This window comes from Sciurus carolinensis, chromosome 6, assembly GCF_902686445.1.
Source record: "Sciurus carolinensis chromosome 6, mSciCar1.2, whole genome shotgun sequence".
Lineage (NCBI taxonomy): Eukaryota > Metazoa > Chordata > Mammalia > Rodentia > Sciuridae > Sciurus > Sciurus carolinensis.
In genome coordinates, this window is record NC_062218.1 from 5348233 (window position 1) to 5366317 (window position 18085).

The 18085-nt window shown below is 50.5% G+C and overlaps 1 protein-coding gene across 1 annotated transcript in view; it reads left to right on the plus strand.

Moving 5' to 3' along the window:
• The first annotated feature begins 500 nt into the window (after window positions 1–500).
• Window positions 501–18085, plus strand: part of Tent4a (terminal nucleotidyltransferase 4A) — a 41938-nt gene continuing 24353 nt past the window's right edge. Inside the window, 2 exon segments of the mRNA XM_047555456.1 lie at window positions 501–1495; window positions 1497–1744. Of these exon segments, the coding sequence (XP_047411412.1) occupies window positions 755–1495; window positions 1497–1744 (989 nt within the window). The 5' untranslated portion in view covers window positions 501–754.

Below are 18085 nucleotides of genomic sequence, written 5' to 3' on the forward strand. Positions count from 1 at the left end.
TGCGGGCAGCACGTGGGCTGGGGCGCCGACAAGAGCGCAGCGCGACCGCCCTGCGGGCCCTCGAACGCACACCGGCGGGTAGCTGGGTGGTTGGGGACCCGCCCTCACCAAGAAAATCCACGCGCCAGGGGAAAGGCCAAGACCGCATTCGCGGGCCATGCGCGGCTGCAAGGGACACCCAGCAGGCGGCGGCGGCCCCGCGCACGCGCGGCGCAGCCTGACGGCTGCCGGAACCCCGTTCCACAGCGCGCATGTCCGCACGCCTAGTCTGCGCGCTGCGGCGGTCGCGGCCTGCTCCCCAGCCCAGCCCAGCCCCAGCCCCGTCTGGAAGCGACCGCCGCCGCCGCCGCCCTCCAGCCCTCCGCCCCGCCCCGTCGCGCGGCCTTCCGTCGCCGGGCCTCCCTGCCGGGCCGCGGGCGCGCAGTGCGCAGGCGCGGTAACCAAGGCGGCGCTGTCTAGTGAGGATTTGAAATCGGCCGCGCGTGCGCACTGCGCCGCGGCCCGGCGAGGGAGGCCCGCTCCAGCCGCCGCCCCCGCCCCCGCCGCTCCCCGCCCCTCATTGGAGCGGAGGCGGCGGCCCCCTCCTTCCCCCGCGCGGTGTCGCCGCCGACAGTGTCTTTTCGCCGCCGCCGCTGCAGGAGCACGGAGCGCGCGGCGCGGGCGTGACCCAGGGCCTGGCGCTCGGGCGGCGGCGCCTCCGCCGGTCCCGCCGCGCGGCCTGGGCCCGCCCCCTCGGCCGGTCGCCTCCCCTCCGATGGCCTCTCCCCCGCGGCCCGAGCGCAACGCCGCCGCCACCGCCGCCGCCGCGGCCCCAGCGCCCGCCCCGCGCCGTGTGAGCGGGAGCCAGAGCCGCAGCCGAGCGCCCAGCGCCGCGCCTGCCCGGCCGCCGCCGCACCCGCGGGAGCGCGCACCGAGCCGGGCCCGCGCGCCCCGAGGCCCGTCCGTCTGTCCGTCCGTCGGTCCGCGCGCGGCCCGGGGCGCGGCGGGGGCGGGGCCGCGGCGGCGGCGGCGCGGGCCCCGCGGGGGCGGCGCGTGGATGGATCCGCGCGTGGCCTGGATCCAGCCGGAGCAGAAGGGGCCGGCCAATGCCCTGTGGATGCAGATCTGGGAGACCTCGCAGGGCGTGGGCCGCGGCGGCGCGGGCTTCGCGTCCTACTTCTGCCTCAACTCGCCCGCGCTGGACACGGCGGCCGCGCCGGGGGCGGCCGGGCGGGGCGGCGGCCTGGGCCCCGCGTTGCCCGCCGCGTCGCCCCCGCCGCCCGCGCCCGGGCCCTCCGCGCTGCCCCCCGCGCTGCTGACGGCGCTCGGGCCCGCGGCCGAGGGCGCGCGGCGCCTGCACAAGTCGCCGTCTCTGTCGTCGTCGTCCTCGTCGTCGTCCAACGCCGAGTCGGGCACCGAGAGCCCCGGCTGCTCGTCCTCGTCCTCCAGCAGTGCCTCGCTGGGCCGGGCGGGCGGTGGCCGCGGCGGCGCCTTCTTCGGCTTCGCCGACGGCGCGCCCCAGCGCTCCCGGCGCGGCCAACGGGCACTCGGGTCCGCGTGGCCCGGCGCCCGGCGGCTCCCCGCCGCAGCACCAGTTCCACCCCGGCCGCCGGAAACGCGAGAACAAGGCCAGCACCTACGGCCTCAACTACCTGCTGTCCGGCAGCCGCGCGGCCGCGCTGAGCGGAGGGGGCGGCCAGGGGGCCCAGGCGCCGCGGCCCGGCACGCCGTGGAAGAGCCGCGCCTACAGCCCGGGCATCCAGGGGTGAGTGCGGCGCCGCCGCTGCGAGTCCGGGATGGGTGTTGAAGGCCACGGCCCTGCTGTGCTCTAGAGCGTTTTAGGCGCCCGTAGGAGGAGTGGCCTGTCAGTGCTGGAAAGGGCCCCTGACTCGTCTGGTGCAGAAGTTTTGCTCCCTGCCCCCAAGACTGGAAGGGGAAACCGCCGCTTTCTCTTTCCTCTTCCCAGCAGGAAAGTTAGGGACCTTTGTCCAAGCGGGGCACAGATAGGTTTGGCGTTTCATGCGAGTTAAATTGCAGAAGGTTTTAGTGTTGTCAGGATCTCGGATCAGGTTGAAGGTAAATACTTTTTAAAAAATTCTTTCTCTTTGAGAAAGCCTCCTTAAAGGATGAGGCTTTTATACTGATGCAGTTTAGTCATAAGTGACTTTAGAAGTGGTTTGGGTGGAGAGGGGGTGAATGGAGTTGCGAGTTATGTTTTAATTCTGTGCAGAAATTAACATAAAGAACATCATTTGCAGCATTTAAAAACTGGCTAAGGGTGCTCAAAAAAAAAAAAAAAAAAAAAAAAAAAAAAAAAAAAAAAGATCTGCCCTATATACTGGTTCTTTGGAAGATGGCATCTTTATTTTGAATATCTCCACCTCAACCCAGAGGGCCTTGAAAGGTCTGTGCCAGTTCAGTGCACCTAAAAACAGCAAGGAGTGGAACAGATCTAAACGAGGGGATGTGGGCTGAACTCCTCCCAGGTGAGGCTGTTCAGCTGTGATGCTGTTTACACAGCCCCGCTGCCTTTTTTGCTTTCCTGTATTTCTAGATACAAAATATTTGTATATATGTTTTGTGTCTGTGTTTCAAGACTTAAAGTGTGAACTTTGCTGTAGTGTTTTCTGCTGATTTCAAAGAACTGAGCGGTTTTCCAGGGTGTTAGGGTTGTTAGGGATATTGAGCCCTACACACACCCATAAATGCCAGGCTTTGGGATTTTTTCTTAGGATTTTTCTTCTTACAGCTCTGTGTCCTTCCCACTTGGAGTATGTTGGAAACATGAGTGGATACTACTTTAAAGGGTGTGTGTTACATAGTAATAGTTACAGTTCTGCAACTTGTTTCACCTGCTTTGGGCTAGAAGTGTTACTTTCTTAAAATTCCTGAAGCTTGAGTATGCACTGCAGACCAGAATGGGAGCCCACTGTGCCTCTCCACTACCTTACTGGTAGATCTTTGAGACGAATGGTGGTGGCAGGCTCTTCCTGTGATGGCAATAAACCTAGGGGCTCACTTGGGGAGGTGGGAACTTTGGGTTTTCAGCTTGTTACATAACAGGATGAATGCCACGTCTCTGAAGTAGAAGAGACCTTGGGAGACACTCTGGTTGAAGAGCATGTTTTGGCCTCTTACAGTGTGGAGCTGCACGTGTCTCCTGCACAGGCAGTGGTGGCATCATGTCATTGTATCACCCCTGCTCTTGGAGTTTTCTTGTAACCTGTGGGCTTCTAGGTGTGTGTGTGCACGTCATTGTTGCTTTTTTTGAACGATGAGCCACATTGGCCAGGTGCCGTTGTAAGTTCTGGTGTTTGTGACACATGGTCTCATGATCTTGGGCCCCAAACCAGCCCTCTTCTGAGTGCCCCTGCCTAGTGCACATCAACACTGGCCCTCCAGCCATGTACTCCTGGCTCCTCTCAACCCCGTTGCCCACCACATGCAGTCATTGACCAGATGCTGTCCCTTTGGCCCCACCCTCTTTCCATACCTCATCTGGCCTTCCAGCAGGCTGTTGCCAGCTGTGGTGGAGACTTCCCAAGTGACCCATGGCTTGTGTCTTCCATGCACTCTGGCCAGGCTGAACCCTTTCCCCACACTGCCAGTGGACTGAGATACTCTTAACTGGTGTGTCAGGTTCCCTCTCCCAACCCTCCGATGAAACCTCTTTCCACTCTCATTCCAGGCTAAAGACCAATACCTGAAGCTTAGTGATCTATCTACTTGCCCTGCCACCCCACTTCCCTAGCTTAGTTCAGAGGCAACATGGTGTAGGGCTTTAAAGCCAGCCAGGAGGTCCGGCTTGATTCCCACCTAGGTTGATGCTACCGTCATCCACTTTGAATCCTTTTGCCTTTGCCTGGGGACTCTTCCTTGCCTGTCTCTGGTGGTATGTGCCACGTCCACAGTAGGAACTTTGGAGGTAAATAGTCTTTCTACCACGTCCGTCTACAGGAGGGGCCTGCCAGCATTGCATGCCAGGTGCTGAGGAGGGTGGGGTGCCCTCCACTTGATTGCCTGCTCCAGCTGCCTTTCAGAAGAGACAGGAGAGGAAGTAGTAAATCAAAGCAGTGGTGGAGCCCAGCCTGTGGTCAGAGGAAAGGAGGTGGCACTAGGGATTGTTTCCATATGGCCCATTGGTCTTAAGTGAAACGACCTTTGGTGTCAAGGAAGAGCCATGTCTGGTACTTGCCTTGGGCAAGATCAGCACCAAGTCTTCCCCATGTGGCTTAAAAAGGGAAAAAAGTGAGATCAGCGTGCACCCAGCCATCAAACAGGAGGACCTTGTTGATGAGGAGCTGTGCAGAGTTACTTCTGGTTCCAGGGTGTGCATTTCTGGAAAGACAGTGTCTGCAGTCCAGAAAGAAGAAGCCATTACCTGGGCCCTCACCTCCTGACTCAGCAGTGCTTTGGGCTGTTAATACTTTGCACTGGTTAGTCCAAGTAGTGTTAGAAACCTCAGGTTAAAAGTAAAGTTCTTGGTAAGTGAGGTGAGAGAGTGGCCTTCAGATACCTGGCCTCATCCTCACTAGGGTGTTGCAAAACCCCAGGAAGGTTGTGGGTGGATGACCCAGCCGACTTCTATGGACCAGAACCCTGACCAGCTGCACCTGAGTTTGGCATCTTGGAGGTTGGCTTGCTCAGATGGGCAGCAGTCTTGTGTAGCTTCCTCTGCAGGTCCCTTGACGGTAGTTGGTATTTTAACATCTGTGCTCCTAACACAAGTTCTGTCCCTTGTCTGAAGTCTGTAAGAAACTGACCAGTGTCAGTGTACAGTGGAGCCACGGGCCGTCTCCCAAAACTTCCTTGGGAGGCCTGAGTGGGAGGCATGGGTGAAGGCCTGGCAGGGCCCACTGTCAGCACTCTGATTGCCTTTCTCTCCTTCCTTGTCCTCCTGTGAACATCATGGGACATGCAGGCGAGCCTTGTTGTGAGATCTGCCTCAAGGCTCGCAATGGCACAAGTGAATCTTACTTTCTGGGTTCCATTCTCTGAGGCTTTAAAGGTAGATGGTTGGAGGGGAAATAAGAATGACCCTATGCAGGAATGTTGTTTGCCACATTGACCACTTACAAAGTCAGCACCCCCAGGCACGCCCCCATTTCATAATAGCGTCATTTATTCCTGCCCATCATACAGTGGCTATTCTCCACAAAGTGAAATGGAACCCTGGTGCAGGCTGCTGCCTGGGATGGCGCTGAGGAAAGTTCTGGAGAATAACTTAAGCCCCATGCCCACTCACTGATAAGCCAGGACCCACATAGGACAGCTGACGCTGGAGAAAGCACTGCCCACCAGGGTACTGCAGACCCTCTCTTAGGAAAAGGAAGGTTGGAGTCTTCAGTAGGTTGCATGGTCCTCTGAAAAACTGAGTCCTCAAAATTTTTGGAAAAAAATGGCTTCATAGTCATGCTGGGCAAGTGAGAGCAGATCCTGTTCATCTTGCTGCTGAGAAAGTTAATATTTTAAAGAAAAAGTTTTTCATAATAAGATTTGTAATCCAGTGTAAATTCCCAGACCTCTTTTTGGTCACTATTTAATAAATTCCTGGTCCTCGTCCTAAATGGAGTCATGCAAGTGGCCAGGGGGAGGAGAGATAACCGTCCACCTTGGTGGAAAATAAAAACATTTTTTTTCTGGATTAGGTCTTATGGTTTGAGATTGGCTCTTCTAGTTGTGCAGGGGAAAAAGTGGGGGGATTGTAGTTAATAATGCTCAAGTTCAGAAACTTGATTTTGATGGTGCAGCCAGAATTCAGGCCACAGGTGGTCGTGAAGGGAGACTGGAAGCCACAGTGTTGCTGAGACTTGTCCTGGGCTGGTGGTGCTGTGGCTGTCCCCTCTGAAGCAGAGTTGGAGGGAAGCCACGCCTTGTGGAGGGCTGCTGCGAGAGCCAGGCCCTGAGCTCAGGGGCCAGCCATACAGGTGAGCAGTGGGTGCGCCCAAGACACCTGCACCTGTGAGCAGCCAGGATCCTTGTCCCAGCGCAGAGATGCATAGTAATTCAGCATCTTGTTCTTGAGATTTCTGAGCTGCTGTAGTTTTCTGTTTCTGTGTAGCAATTTACCACCAGTGCTGCTCTGGCTTTGAGCAGCACTCTTTTGTCTTACTTAAGATGGGGGTTGTGGGCTCAGTTCTCTGCTCAGACTTGCAAGACTGAAGTCAGGGTGTTGGCTGGTTGCTCTCCCGTCTGGTTCTTGTATGGCTGAGTTCACTTCTTGCAGTGGTAGTACTAGGTCCCTTGCTTCTTGCTGGCTGCTAATAGGATCCTCTTTGCTTCAGGCAGGCCACCTATATTCCTTGGCTTCTGGCCCTCTTCATCTTCAAACCAGCAAAGTGCTTTGAATCTCTTAAGATGTCCCCTGCCAGTGGGAGGAAGCCCTCTGCTTCTCAGGACTCACATGACTGGATGGGACCCGCCAGATACCTGCCTGCTGCAGCCACATAGCAGTGCAGTAGGATCCTGGCATTACAGTCTCCTAAGAGCCACAGGTTCTGGGCATTAGGGTGCTTTTACCTGGAGGCTCCCCTGTCCTCTGGACACTTGAGGAGGCTATGATTGTCTTGTCCAGCATTTCTCTCTTGACTGGACTCCAACCTGTTGTGGTAACTTGCATACTGTCAGGTCTGTCCTCTAGCTTGATTGTTACCACTGGAAATTGGGCAACAAGAGTGACCACAAGAGCAATGACAATGTTTTTGCACCTCTTGCAGATATACTGTTCTTTAAAATAGGTCATTTTTAAAGGAGACCCATGTGACTGCTTGAAAACACTGCGATTGAAAAGTCTCGTTCATGAGGTGTCTTCCATTGGCCAGTTTAGGAAGTTGTCATTCCTATGCAGTTGAGGGTTGGTGACTCACCTAGTTCTAGATATAGAACAGTCCATCTTTGCTTTTCAGAAAAGGTGGGCAGCACTTGGCCTGCAGCCCAGGTCCTGGGAGTGGTGACTTGCTCAGGACCTCACCTTCAGAGCTCTGTGCCCCCTTCAGGAGGAATAAGAAGACCCCTTCACAATTCCTTTCCTCAGCCCTTCCCCGCTTTGTGTGTTCTACTTATGGAGTTGTAGTACCCTTCTCAGAAACAGACCATGACTCTCCTGGGTCTCTTTGGTTTGCATTGCCAGCACAGACACACATGTCACTGGATACACAGAAAAGACCGAAAGGACTTGCCAGCTCAGGAATGTTGGTGAGGGATGTCAACTCTACATGGTAGTCATAAACCAAATGCTGAGGAAAACTTTTTTGTCTGTCTTAGACATTTTAAAGGTTTGATTGTCAATTCTGAAGTGATTTAAATGCAGAATAATTAAAGTCTATAGCAATTTATTTGTGCTTTCCTTGCTGAAGAGAGATTAAACTGGTTTTATGCCTTGCAGTATAGAATGCAAAATAGAAAATATTCAGGAAAGCAGGTCTCTATGCAGAGGTGTCTCCATCTCACAGCTGACAGAGTGGACTAGACGTAAGCATTCTTAGGGTTCCCTTGGCCAGGAATGTCCTTGATTATCAGCAACACACTTTTTTTTTATTGTGGGTTTGTGGTTTTTTCCTTTCCTAAGACAATGATTCTGCACAACCAGTCAGCTCTCTCCTGTGGTTTAAGATTGGCGATTGTCTAAGTGATAGCGTGTGAGTGTAGGTAGTTTTTATCTCTGCATGCTTGAAAGATCTCAGATTATTGTCATCTTTCTGGAATCCTGTTGATCTGAAGAAATGGCCAGGGTGCAGTTGTTTAAGGAAAATGGCAAGTCAAATTGTTTCAAATAGAAAGTAAAGTGGATTTTGCCTCATACCCATTTCCTGGTGTTGGGAAGCATGAGGTGGGCTCAGGAACCTGCAGTTAACCCAGGCACACATTTTGCAGTCTGGGTTCATTGGTTTTATCTCGGTTCTGACTTCTGAACCTCACTTTCCCCACTGAGAAGCAGAGCCTAAGATGTCCACTTCACAGAGCATCTCAAAGTAAGACTCAGAAGCACTTTGTGAACTGCAGGTGAAGGGTTAATGCCTCTCCTTCCTTTTTCTCGTCTGTCTCAAAGGAAATTGAAACCCCAAATTAGGTGGTTCTTGTTGCCAGCCGGAAAAGCCTTTCTCTTGGTTTTGGAAAATGTACACAGCTTTCTTTTTCAAACCAAAAGTTTTCTCTTGGAGAAACTAGAGACTAAAGTTCCAGTGTTGGAGAGGGAAGGAGGCTTAGGCACAACCAGACTGAGGTGATGCTGTGGAAATTCTGGAAATACTTCCTTTGCTTTGATAGATACCCTTGATCTTTATAAACATGAGCAGAGCAGTGCTGTAGTAATGTCTGCTCTGTAGCGTGTAATGAAGAGTTGTAGCTCCCGGGGTCCTTGGAGCATGCTTAGGTATGCACATGCTGCTGTGCAGCTGGTTTAGGGTGCAGCAGGTTCAGGTTGGCTGTACTTTCTTTCTGCACTCAGGGGAGAAGGGTGAGTGGAAGGAGAAGTGCTGCTGTTTCTCTGGGCTCTCTGCAGCTTCTACCATGGTGTTCCATAGGTGCTGAAGGAAGACAGTACAGGATGGGGTTCATTCAACCAGAAAAACACAGGACAGCAGGACTTTGTGAAGAGGCAGGGTTGTGTTTGTGCTGTCCAGCACAGCAGCCACAGGCCACACATGACTGGCCAGCATTTGAGTATGATCAATGTGACCAAAGAACTGAATTTAAATTTTATTTAATTTCAGGAAACATACAAATGGCCATACATTTGGACTGTGCTGAACTGGTGTAACTTTTAAGACTGTATTTGAAATGTAGTGCTTGATTTGGTAACAATTGTTGAAATAAGTAAAACTCAAATGGCAGTAAAAAATGTGTTGCTCAGCAAGTCACTAATTGGAAAGCCCTAGTAATTGTGTTTCTGAGTTTCCAATGCAAAACCTTTCAAAAGGCCATTTTAATAACACATGAAGCATAAAATAGATTCATAGGCAGAGTGCAACTTTTTTTTTTTTTTTTTGGTACGTGGGATTGAACCCAGGGTCACTTAAACACTGAGCCACATCCCCAGCCCTTTTTTGCATTTTTATTTTAGAGATAGGGTCTCGCTGAATTGCTCAGGGCCTCACTAAATTGCTGAGACTGTCTTTGAACTCAAAATTCTCCTGCCTCAGTCTCCCAAGCCACTGGGATTACAGGTGTGCACCACCATGCCCAGCTACTTGGAAGAAATTTTAAGGCACGGACTAGACTATTGGCTTGCAGATGACAGGTTACTGACAATAGTCCAGGTGGTCTCTTCCCTGTCTGGACAGCTTCCTCAGTGACCAGCGCCCAGCAGGTCAGTGCATGGGACTCGGGCTGGTGCTCTGCAAGACTTTCCTTTTCGAATTTGCAGAGCACAGCTGTGAGATGAGTAGTTCATTCACATTCAGCAGAAAGGAAACCCAGCCTAGACTCCCTAGCTCAGTCTGGCAAAGAGTGCTGCATTGGTAATGTCAGCCCAGGACTGATGTCTGAGAACTCCAAACAGTGTCAGGTGAAGGAAGAACAACCAGGACCAGGAATGGCATTTATTTAGCAAGTCACTGGCATTCCTACTAAGGCATGGAGGCATTTCCTATTAAGGAAAGGGTCTTTCGCTTTCCTGCTTTTCCCTTTTCCTATAGGGAGAGATCGGAGTCGCAAGCCATGGTCATAGCTCCTCTTGTGAGGATGCGTTGAAGGTCACCATGTGAGGAAGGTGCTGGATCTGGGGAGGGGAGCGTGAGGAGGGTCCTCTGCTGCAGTGTACTGGACTTGAACTTCCCCCAGGCCTTCCCCTCCCTGGAGGAGGCAGCGGGGAGGGCAGGATCGGCACTCCTACCAACAGGAGTGTTCTGAGAAGTTACCTTCTGCACAGGTGGAGCATCTGATGAGCTTTTGACTTGCAGGCGGTTGTTCTGTGCGAGGACTGTGAAGGTTTGAGGTGGGAACAGCAGTGGAGTGCACGTCAGCCTCCCAGGTAGGGCACTTGACCTGCATCCCACAGTCCTCCCCAGCAGTTCCTACTTCAGAGAGGTTAATCCTCAGGAGGGGGAAGTGTTTGGTCCAGCAGCACCTAGAAAATAGAACTGGGGTCCACATGCAGGCCCTCAGAAGGGACAGCCCAGGCACCTTTCCCCTGCCTCCCAGCAAGGGAGCTGGTGTGCTTAAGAACTGAACTTGGCGAATTGACAGATGGGAACTGTGGGACAGCATCGCAAAGATGTCTGTTTTGGTGATAGACGGCTCTAACTTCAATGTGAATTTTTAAAAAGGGAAGGAAATGATGACCTGGAATACAAGAGTGTACTTTGCACGGCCTGTGAAATTCAGAGACGTTCCGAAGTGTAGCTCTGAGTTAGCCCATGGAGGAAGGCAAAGGGTGATCTGTCTAGAGTTCATGTTCCATCAAAGACTGACGCACAGGATTCTAATGTACACCCTGACGTGCCATCGGGATGTAGAAAGAGGTTAAGTGCCAAGACACTAAAGGATGGGAATGTGAGATGACTGTCAAGGGAGGTGAAGGCTGGAATGAACTCAGGCTCGGGGAATTGTTGAGGGTAAAAGAGATCTTTCAGGATCAGTTTTAGAGTAAAGACCATAGAAATTGAAAGGCCTGCGGTGGAGGAAGGTGACTTACTGTTCACTGACCTTCTTACTAAGTGGGTGCTGCTGCTTTTCCCCTGTTCCCATGTGTCTGTGACCTTCAGTACTAGCTACAGTAGTGACTGATACTGGCCCTTCTGAGCCCATACCCTGGGTCAGACTCTATTCTTGCTCCTTTATGGGTCCTCTCCTGAAGCCTCCCTGGATCCTCCCTGGAGGGATTCTGGTGCTCACTTGCAAAACAGAAAGTGAGGCTTGGAGCTAAGCAGAGGGCTCCCTGGTGTGTGCAGAGCCAGCTTTGGAGCCCAGTTGGTCTGAACCACTGCCCATCATCATAATTAAGTCACTGGAAATGTAAACAGAGAGGGAATTGTCCACAGAGGTAAGACTAGGGAAGAAGATGCTGAGTTCAAGTTTCTGGGTCCAGAGAAGTGACACTGGCATCTAAGGAGGGTTTGCAGATTCTCACAAGGCTCCACCTAGCCGAGCTCCGAAGGAATCAGGTCTCTGGGAGGCAGACAGCTAGTGCTTTGATTTCCCCAAAAGAAGTCTGAGAATAGTTTGTACAACAGATCACACAGGAGGGCCTGGCCCTGTCTCCTGCTGGTGAGAGTGGCTGCTCTACAAGGCTGGTGACAACACTGCTGTTTGACACTGTGTCTCTTATGTTGCTAATCATTTTAGAGATTATTTCTGAGTGCTTTATGCCGATTTATAAATAATAACATTGTTTTTTCTTTTTAAATCATTTTGTTTTTTATTACAGATAATGTCCAGCTGCCTGCTGGATGGGCAATCTATTTTACTTAATTTTTAAAATTTTTATTCTAATTGGTTATTCATGACAGCAGAATGCATTTCAATTCATTGTACACAAATGGAGCACAACTTTTCATTTATAACATTGTTTTTATAAAATTGATTTTTTTTTTTTTTTAAAGTAGAAGCTTTAAAGTCACTCAGTCTCACCACCCAGAAATAACCAAAGTACAATTAGGTGATTAATTGTAGATGCCTCTTTCTCACCTTATGTGTCTATCAATCCATGGACTGATAAGCAGAAAATTTTTCGTTAAAATCATTTTATCTTTATTTAAAATTTGGTGGATGATTAATTTTGCTTAAAAGTGAGAGATGTACAACTTCAGTTAGAACTTATAGTTTCTAAGAGGTATTGCTGAGGCTTAGAACATAAAACATGGCAGTCTTAAGTGGCAAAATGCAAAAAAGTTATTTTCATGACACACTGATTTGCTTGCCGCTCTGGTTTGCAGGAATCAACCCTTTGTAATTCACCTCTTCATTTGCATTTTTATTTCCACATTGCCAGTTTTTAAGCATTTGTGTTTTGTCCTGTGGTTATCCTCACTCACATTTATTGCCCTGAGTACCAAGTTGTTCTTTGAGAACTTCATTTGTGTAGATTCACTAAGTCCCCATAGCAGTGCCATGTGGTACACCAGCATGCCCCTGTTCCCTGTGAAGGGACCCAGGCACAGAGGGTGGCTGGAAGGTTGGGGTGCACGCTGACCCCGGGCAGTCCAGGCCGTGAATGATCCTGCTTCCCGGTCTGTAGGAAGCCACATTAGCAGTTGGAGTGCCGTGGTCCTGTGTTACAGACATGGTGCTCGCCTGCAGAACTTTCCAGGGTTCCTAGAGGTTTCCAAGTTCTACTAGTTCATGGTTCACAAGGCTGGTGCTGCAGCTTTGCAGGGCCTTGTTTCCCTGTGAGGTGTCACAGTGTCCCCAGCTGTGATGTGTGTTGCTCCTCTGTGACCCTGGCATTTTGTCCTTGTCCTGAGGCCCTGCCATGTGCTTCTTTGCTCCCTCTGCACATAGGAGCCACTGCCAGTGTGTGTTGAGTGTGTGTGTTGAGTGGCCAGGGTTTTTGGGAAGAGCTGATGCGACTGCATTCCGAAGCCCACTGTACCTGCACTGCCAGTTGAATGGCCTCTGCCCCTGAGCATGCATTGCTGCCCTCGTTTCTGGCTTGCACTTGTGGTGGGGACTGATGGCTGGTGTCTGGAAAACACCTCCATCTGCACGTGGTTCTCTGGGGAGTGCAGGCTGCCTCAGATGCTGCTGGACAGCGCCTTGGTGTAGGAAGGTAGGCCTCCTGGAGTTCTGCTGCCCTGTTGCTGGTGTCACCATCTGGGTGGGAAAGCCTGGATGGCTGCTGGTCACTTGCCGGACTGCTTGCCGTGTCCTGTGTAACTGGGCTGCAGTAGCTTCCTGTGGCCTCTCCTCTGCCCCTCCTTTCTAGCTGGCTGAGCCCACCCCTGGCCCCGGTCTTGCTGTGGCACCAGGCACAGTACTGGTTTCTTCCTCGTTCTCAAGGCTGTTTCTCCCTGCATGGGTCCTGGATTTTACTGTGTGGGACTCTGACCCCTGGCCTGCTCCCTCCCTTCCACTTGTGGCTCCTCCTGCTTAAGGCACATTTCAGTGTGGTCTCCTGTCTTTACCCCGATGTGCCATGAACTTTCTTAGGGAGCCTCTCCACCTTACCTGGAACTTCTTCCTGCCCAGGCTGCAGGCCTGAAAGTCCTGCCATGTCTCTGACTGTCTTTCTGGGCCTGCTGGTGCTGAGTGGAGAGCAGAGGTTGGCGCGGGTAGGTGGGTGGGTGGGCTGCCTTCAGGAGGCCTGGACTGTGAGCCCTGAATAATTTTGACTTACTGATGGCTCACTTCTCTTAGTGTCGTGGCTTTCTTGACTGCCTCGTGGCCAGCACCCCAGGGATAGGTGCTCAGTCTGATCTGTGATGTTAGCTCAGGCATAAGTCTGTCCTGCTGCAGGCTGTGCTGCGCCCTCTCCCTTTGGCCTCACCTTGGGAGCCTTGTCCTGCTGCACTTGTCTGACTGCTTTTCCTTCCTGCCCGGCCTCAACACCAGCTCTTGGGAGGCTGCCCCCGACCAGTCATCCTGAAGTAGCCTTGCTCACGGCTGTGGGTCACCCTGCTGAATTTCCACATGCATCTTTTGGGTTTGTCTTGATTATTGGTGTGTCTCCCCTCCTGTAGACACTGGGAAGAGCAGGGCCTGGCCTCCTGCTTTCTAGCTCCCGCTCCACTCGCGCTCAGGGCAGGGCCTGCAACACGGTAGGTTGGCAGTGAGCAAACCTTCTCGGCCTTCTGTGCTTTAGGATTGATGCAAGCCTTTGGGTCCGATGGGTTCTTTTCTCTTGTTTTCTGTCCTTGGTTCCTTCTTTCTATCTGCAAGTGATGGTAACTGTCAAACCTGCCTGGTTGCCCTTTTTCTTTGTCATTTGGTGGGGCCCTAGGAGGTTGAGTGCTGGGGAAGGCAGGTGCTGCTGCCCCTGCCCGGGTCCCACATCAGCGGTGTGGCTGAGGCCGGTTAGCATGCAGAATGGATGACTGTGGTGGTTATCAGGGTCACACTCAGTGACGTGTATCATACAGTGAGGGCCTGGGCAGAGGGGCAGACAACAGCTTGGAAGAATTTTAGTGTGATATCATTGCTAGTGAATGTTAGCATTTCTCTGCTGTGGGTTGAATGCCGTCTTGGAATCCTGTCTGCACGGTCCAGATGCGGTGCCTTTGGAGGTGAGAGCTGGCTGGGACAGGAACCTGGTGGCTCCTGCTGGGGCGGGTGCTCCCTTGGCACACAGTTGTCCTGGTACTCAGCTTCCACATTGGCACATGTTTCCTGGGATTATGGGGTAGCTTTCTGGGGCCCTGGATTTGTGGATGGAGTGGGATGGGTGCTGCCTTCTCAGGTGACTTCCAACACTGGTGTCTTGAGGCGGTGTCTGTTTTGACCTTTGCAGTAGGTGAGTGTGGATTATTAAAGCTGAAGTAGTAGTACTTGTTCTGGTTGCTGTAAAAGCAATAATAGACTCACTGAGAAAAATTTGGAACATAAAGTAGCATCCATAATTTTGCTATTATTATTTTTTTAATTTTAAATTTGTTCTAATTAGTTGTACATGACAGTAGAATGCATTTATACACTTTGATAAATCATATATAAATGGAGTATAATTTCTCATTTTTCTGATTGAACATGTTGTAGGATCACATCATTCATGCAGTCATACATGTACATGAGGTAATGATGTCTGTTTCACTCTACTATCCTTCTTACCCCATACCCCTTCCCCTCCTTTCACTCGCCTCTACCTAATATCAAGTAACTCTGTTCTTCTCTAGCCCCACCTCTGTATTGTGAATTAGCTTCTGCATATCAGAGAAAACATTTGGCCTTTGGTTTTTTGGGGCTTGGCTTATTTTGCTTAGCACAATATTCTCCAATTCCATCCATTTACCAGCAAATTCCATAATTTCATTCTTCTTTAAAGCTGAGTAATATTCCTCTGTGTGTGTGTGTGTGTGTGTGTGTGTGTGTGTGTGTATCACATTTTCTTTATCCATTCATCTGTTGAAGGGCACTTAGGTTAGTTCCATAGTTTAGTTATTGCGAATTGAGCTGCTATAAACACTGATGTGGCTGCGTCACTGTAGTATGCTGATTTTAAGTCCTTTGGGTATTAACCAAGGAGTGGGTTAACTGGGTCAAATGGTGGTTCCATTCCAAGTTTTCTGAGGAATCTTCATGCTGCTTTCCATAATGGTTGCACCATTTTGCATTCCCAGCAGCAGTGAGTGAGTGTACCTTTTCCCCCACATCCTCACCAACATTTACTGTTGTTTGTATTCTTGATAATTGCCATTCTGATTGGAGTGTGATGAAATCTTAGAGTAGTTTTGATTTGCATTTCTCTTAATTGCTAGAGATGTTGAATAATTTTTCATGTATTTGTTGATCGATTGTATACCGTCTTCTGTGAAGTGTTTGTTCAGTTCCTTAACCCATTTATTGATTGGGTTATTTGTTATTTTGATAGTTTTTTTTTTTTTTAATTCTAGAGATAAATGCTTTATCTGAGGTGCATGTTGTAAAGATTTTCTCCCAATCTGTAGACTCTCTGTTCACATTGTTTCTTTTGCTGAGAAGAAACTTTTTAGTTTGAGTCCATCCCATTTGATTCTTGATGAGCTATTAGAAGAAGGAAATTGAAGGTATACAAATAGGTAAAGAAGAACTGAAACTATTAGTTTTGCCAATGACATGATTCTATATTTAGAAGATTCAAAAAATTCCACCAAAACTAGGACTAATAAAGAATTTAGCAAAGTAGCAGGATATAAAATCAAAACCTATAAATCAAATGCATTCCTATACATCAGTAATGAATCCACTGAAAGAGAAATAGGGAAAACTACCCCATTCAGAGTAGCCTCAAAAAAAAAAAAAAAAAAATACTTGGGAATCAATCTAACAAAAGAGGTGAAAGATCTCTACAATGAAAACTACAGAACACTGAAGAAGTTGAAGAAGACCTTAGAAGATGGAAAGACCTCCCATGCTATATTAACATTAGAGCATGTTTGTTTCCATTATTTTCAATGTTGCTTTAATTATGTAATGAATGTATCACTTTGTATTTGTTAAAACCTAATTTTGAACCAGCGTTTTGACCAGTGTTTCTTCTGTCATGGAGAAGCTCTTTTACACAATTAAAAAATATTGTATAATGGTACATTGGTATAACTGGAGCATTATCTTTATACTTTTCCCTATTGGTCAGAGTACCACAGTGACCTCTTGTTTCTGTGTCAGGTCACTTCCTGGGCAGGGACCGGGTTGGATAAGGGTTCGAGTTGAAGTCCGCTCTCCCCCCTTCTGCCCTCAAGTCCTGTCTGTTGGTCTTGGGCCAGTTCACTACCTGTCTAATGAGTCCTTACCTAGTTTTTTCACCTGTAAAATGGAGACAGCATCGTCTGCTTCGGGAACTGTTGGGAAAATCTAGGGAACGTACTGATAAGGGGGCTGTGGTGTCGTGTCCCAAACACTGCTGTTGTGGATTCCTGCCTCTTACTGCACATTTTTTTGCTCCAAACAGTGACCCTCACTTATCTTTCATCCAGAGTAAGGATATCTGGAAGGATAACAGGAAATAAAACTGTTTCCATTTGAAAAATGATCTTGCTGCTTGAGCTGGTCAGCTGGGCTTGAGGATCATGACTTCCAGGCCCCCTGCAGTCTCCCAGTGGAGATGGTTCCTTCGGAACAGCTCCAGAGTGACCTGCAGTGGTCAGTAGTTGTGGCTGTGGCTCCAGCCAGGGAAGGAGCCAGAAGACGATGCTCAGGGAAAACCCCTCGTGGCCTCTCCTTGAGCCCCAGCTGCTCCCTTGGCTGCCAACTCTTGCAGCTCTGCAGGTCCTCAGCTGTGAATTCTCACAGACAGCAGTGTTAGGAGACCGAGCCCCTCAAGCACCCAAGGGAGTTTTTGCTCTCAGAGGGTTGAGGCTGTGGTAAGCAAGGTGGGTGGGTTTGCCACAGCAGTGCCTGAGGCTTAAAGTGTTTCTCAGGCTTGTGATAAAGGGCTGGTCATGGTCCTTAACAGTGGACTGTGGGTATCCGGGGTTGGTGGAATGCTGGGCTGGCTTTGTCTTGGTCTGGCCTCAGCAGAGTTCTCTGTAGGGCCCGTCTTCACAGGAGTCTTCTTCACTGACACAGGGCTGCGGCAGTGTGTGGACTCCCACAGTGAATTCTGCCATGGCTCACTACTATAAGCTTCTGGTACCCAAGATTTCCTCTGTTCTGAGGGGAGGAGAGAGGCCTGTTGTGGTTCTGTCTCCCTGAGTGGCCCTCCCTCAGGGCCTTTGTTGGAATTTGCAGTGTGGTTGGTTTTGCTCCGCTAGGGGAGAAGATTGTTGTCTCCCACCTGGAACAAAGGCATCTCTGCTCACCTCAGGCTAGGCTATGAAAGGCCTTGTATGTCCACCTGCTGCAGGGTCCATGTGACTGACCCAAGAGGAAACGTGGAAGGGAAGGAGAGAGAAGGCTCCTTTTCACTGGAAGCTGAGTTTGCGTGGACCAGAGTCCCACATTGACTTCAGAGCAGCAGATCCTCCGTCTTGGCGAATTGGCGTGAACTAGTTGACCTAGACCTTTCTAACCTCTAACCTGAGTGGGCCTTAGCTGCCCCAGGGAGCATGTGCATGGACAGGCACACCTCCCAGTCCCGCCCCTGCGCCTGCTGCTCTCCAGGGCTGTGCCTCTGGGTGCCTGCCTGTCAGCACTCTCCTGCCACAGATTCTCCCTGGCTTTGCCTGCTCTTGGTTCACGTTTGAAAACACTTGCAGCTTCATTGAGAGCTGTGTGCAGAGTCCCTGCTCTGTGGGGAGGAGCTGGGGCAGGCTCTGACAGCAGTGGGGGTGCCCTAGAAACACCCATGGTTCTCAGTTAAAGTTCCAGTCTATTTCTTCTCATTTGAGCCTAGATTTAAAAAAAAAAAAGATCATGTTCAGAGGCTGCTTCAAAGTTTATTCATTTGTGTGAATACTAGTTGCCTTGTAACATAGTTAAAAATAAGTAAAAATGCTTTCTAATGACTCATTAATTGTATCAGTAAAGGGAAGCTTTGAAGAGGATCATCACCCCTCCGATTAGTAGAAGCAATTCAGTCATTCCCTGGTGGGTGCTG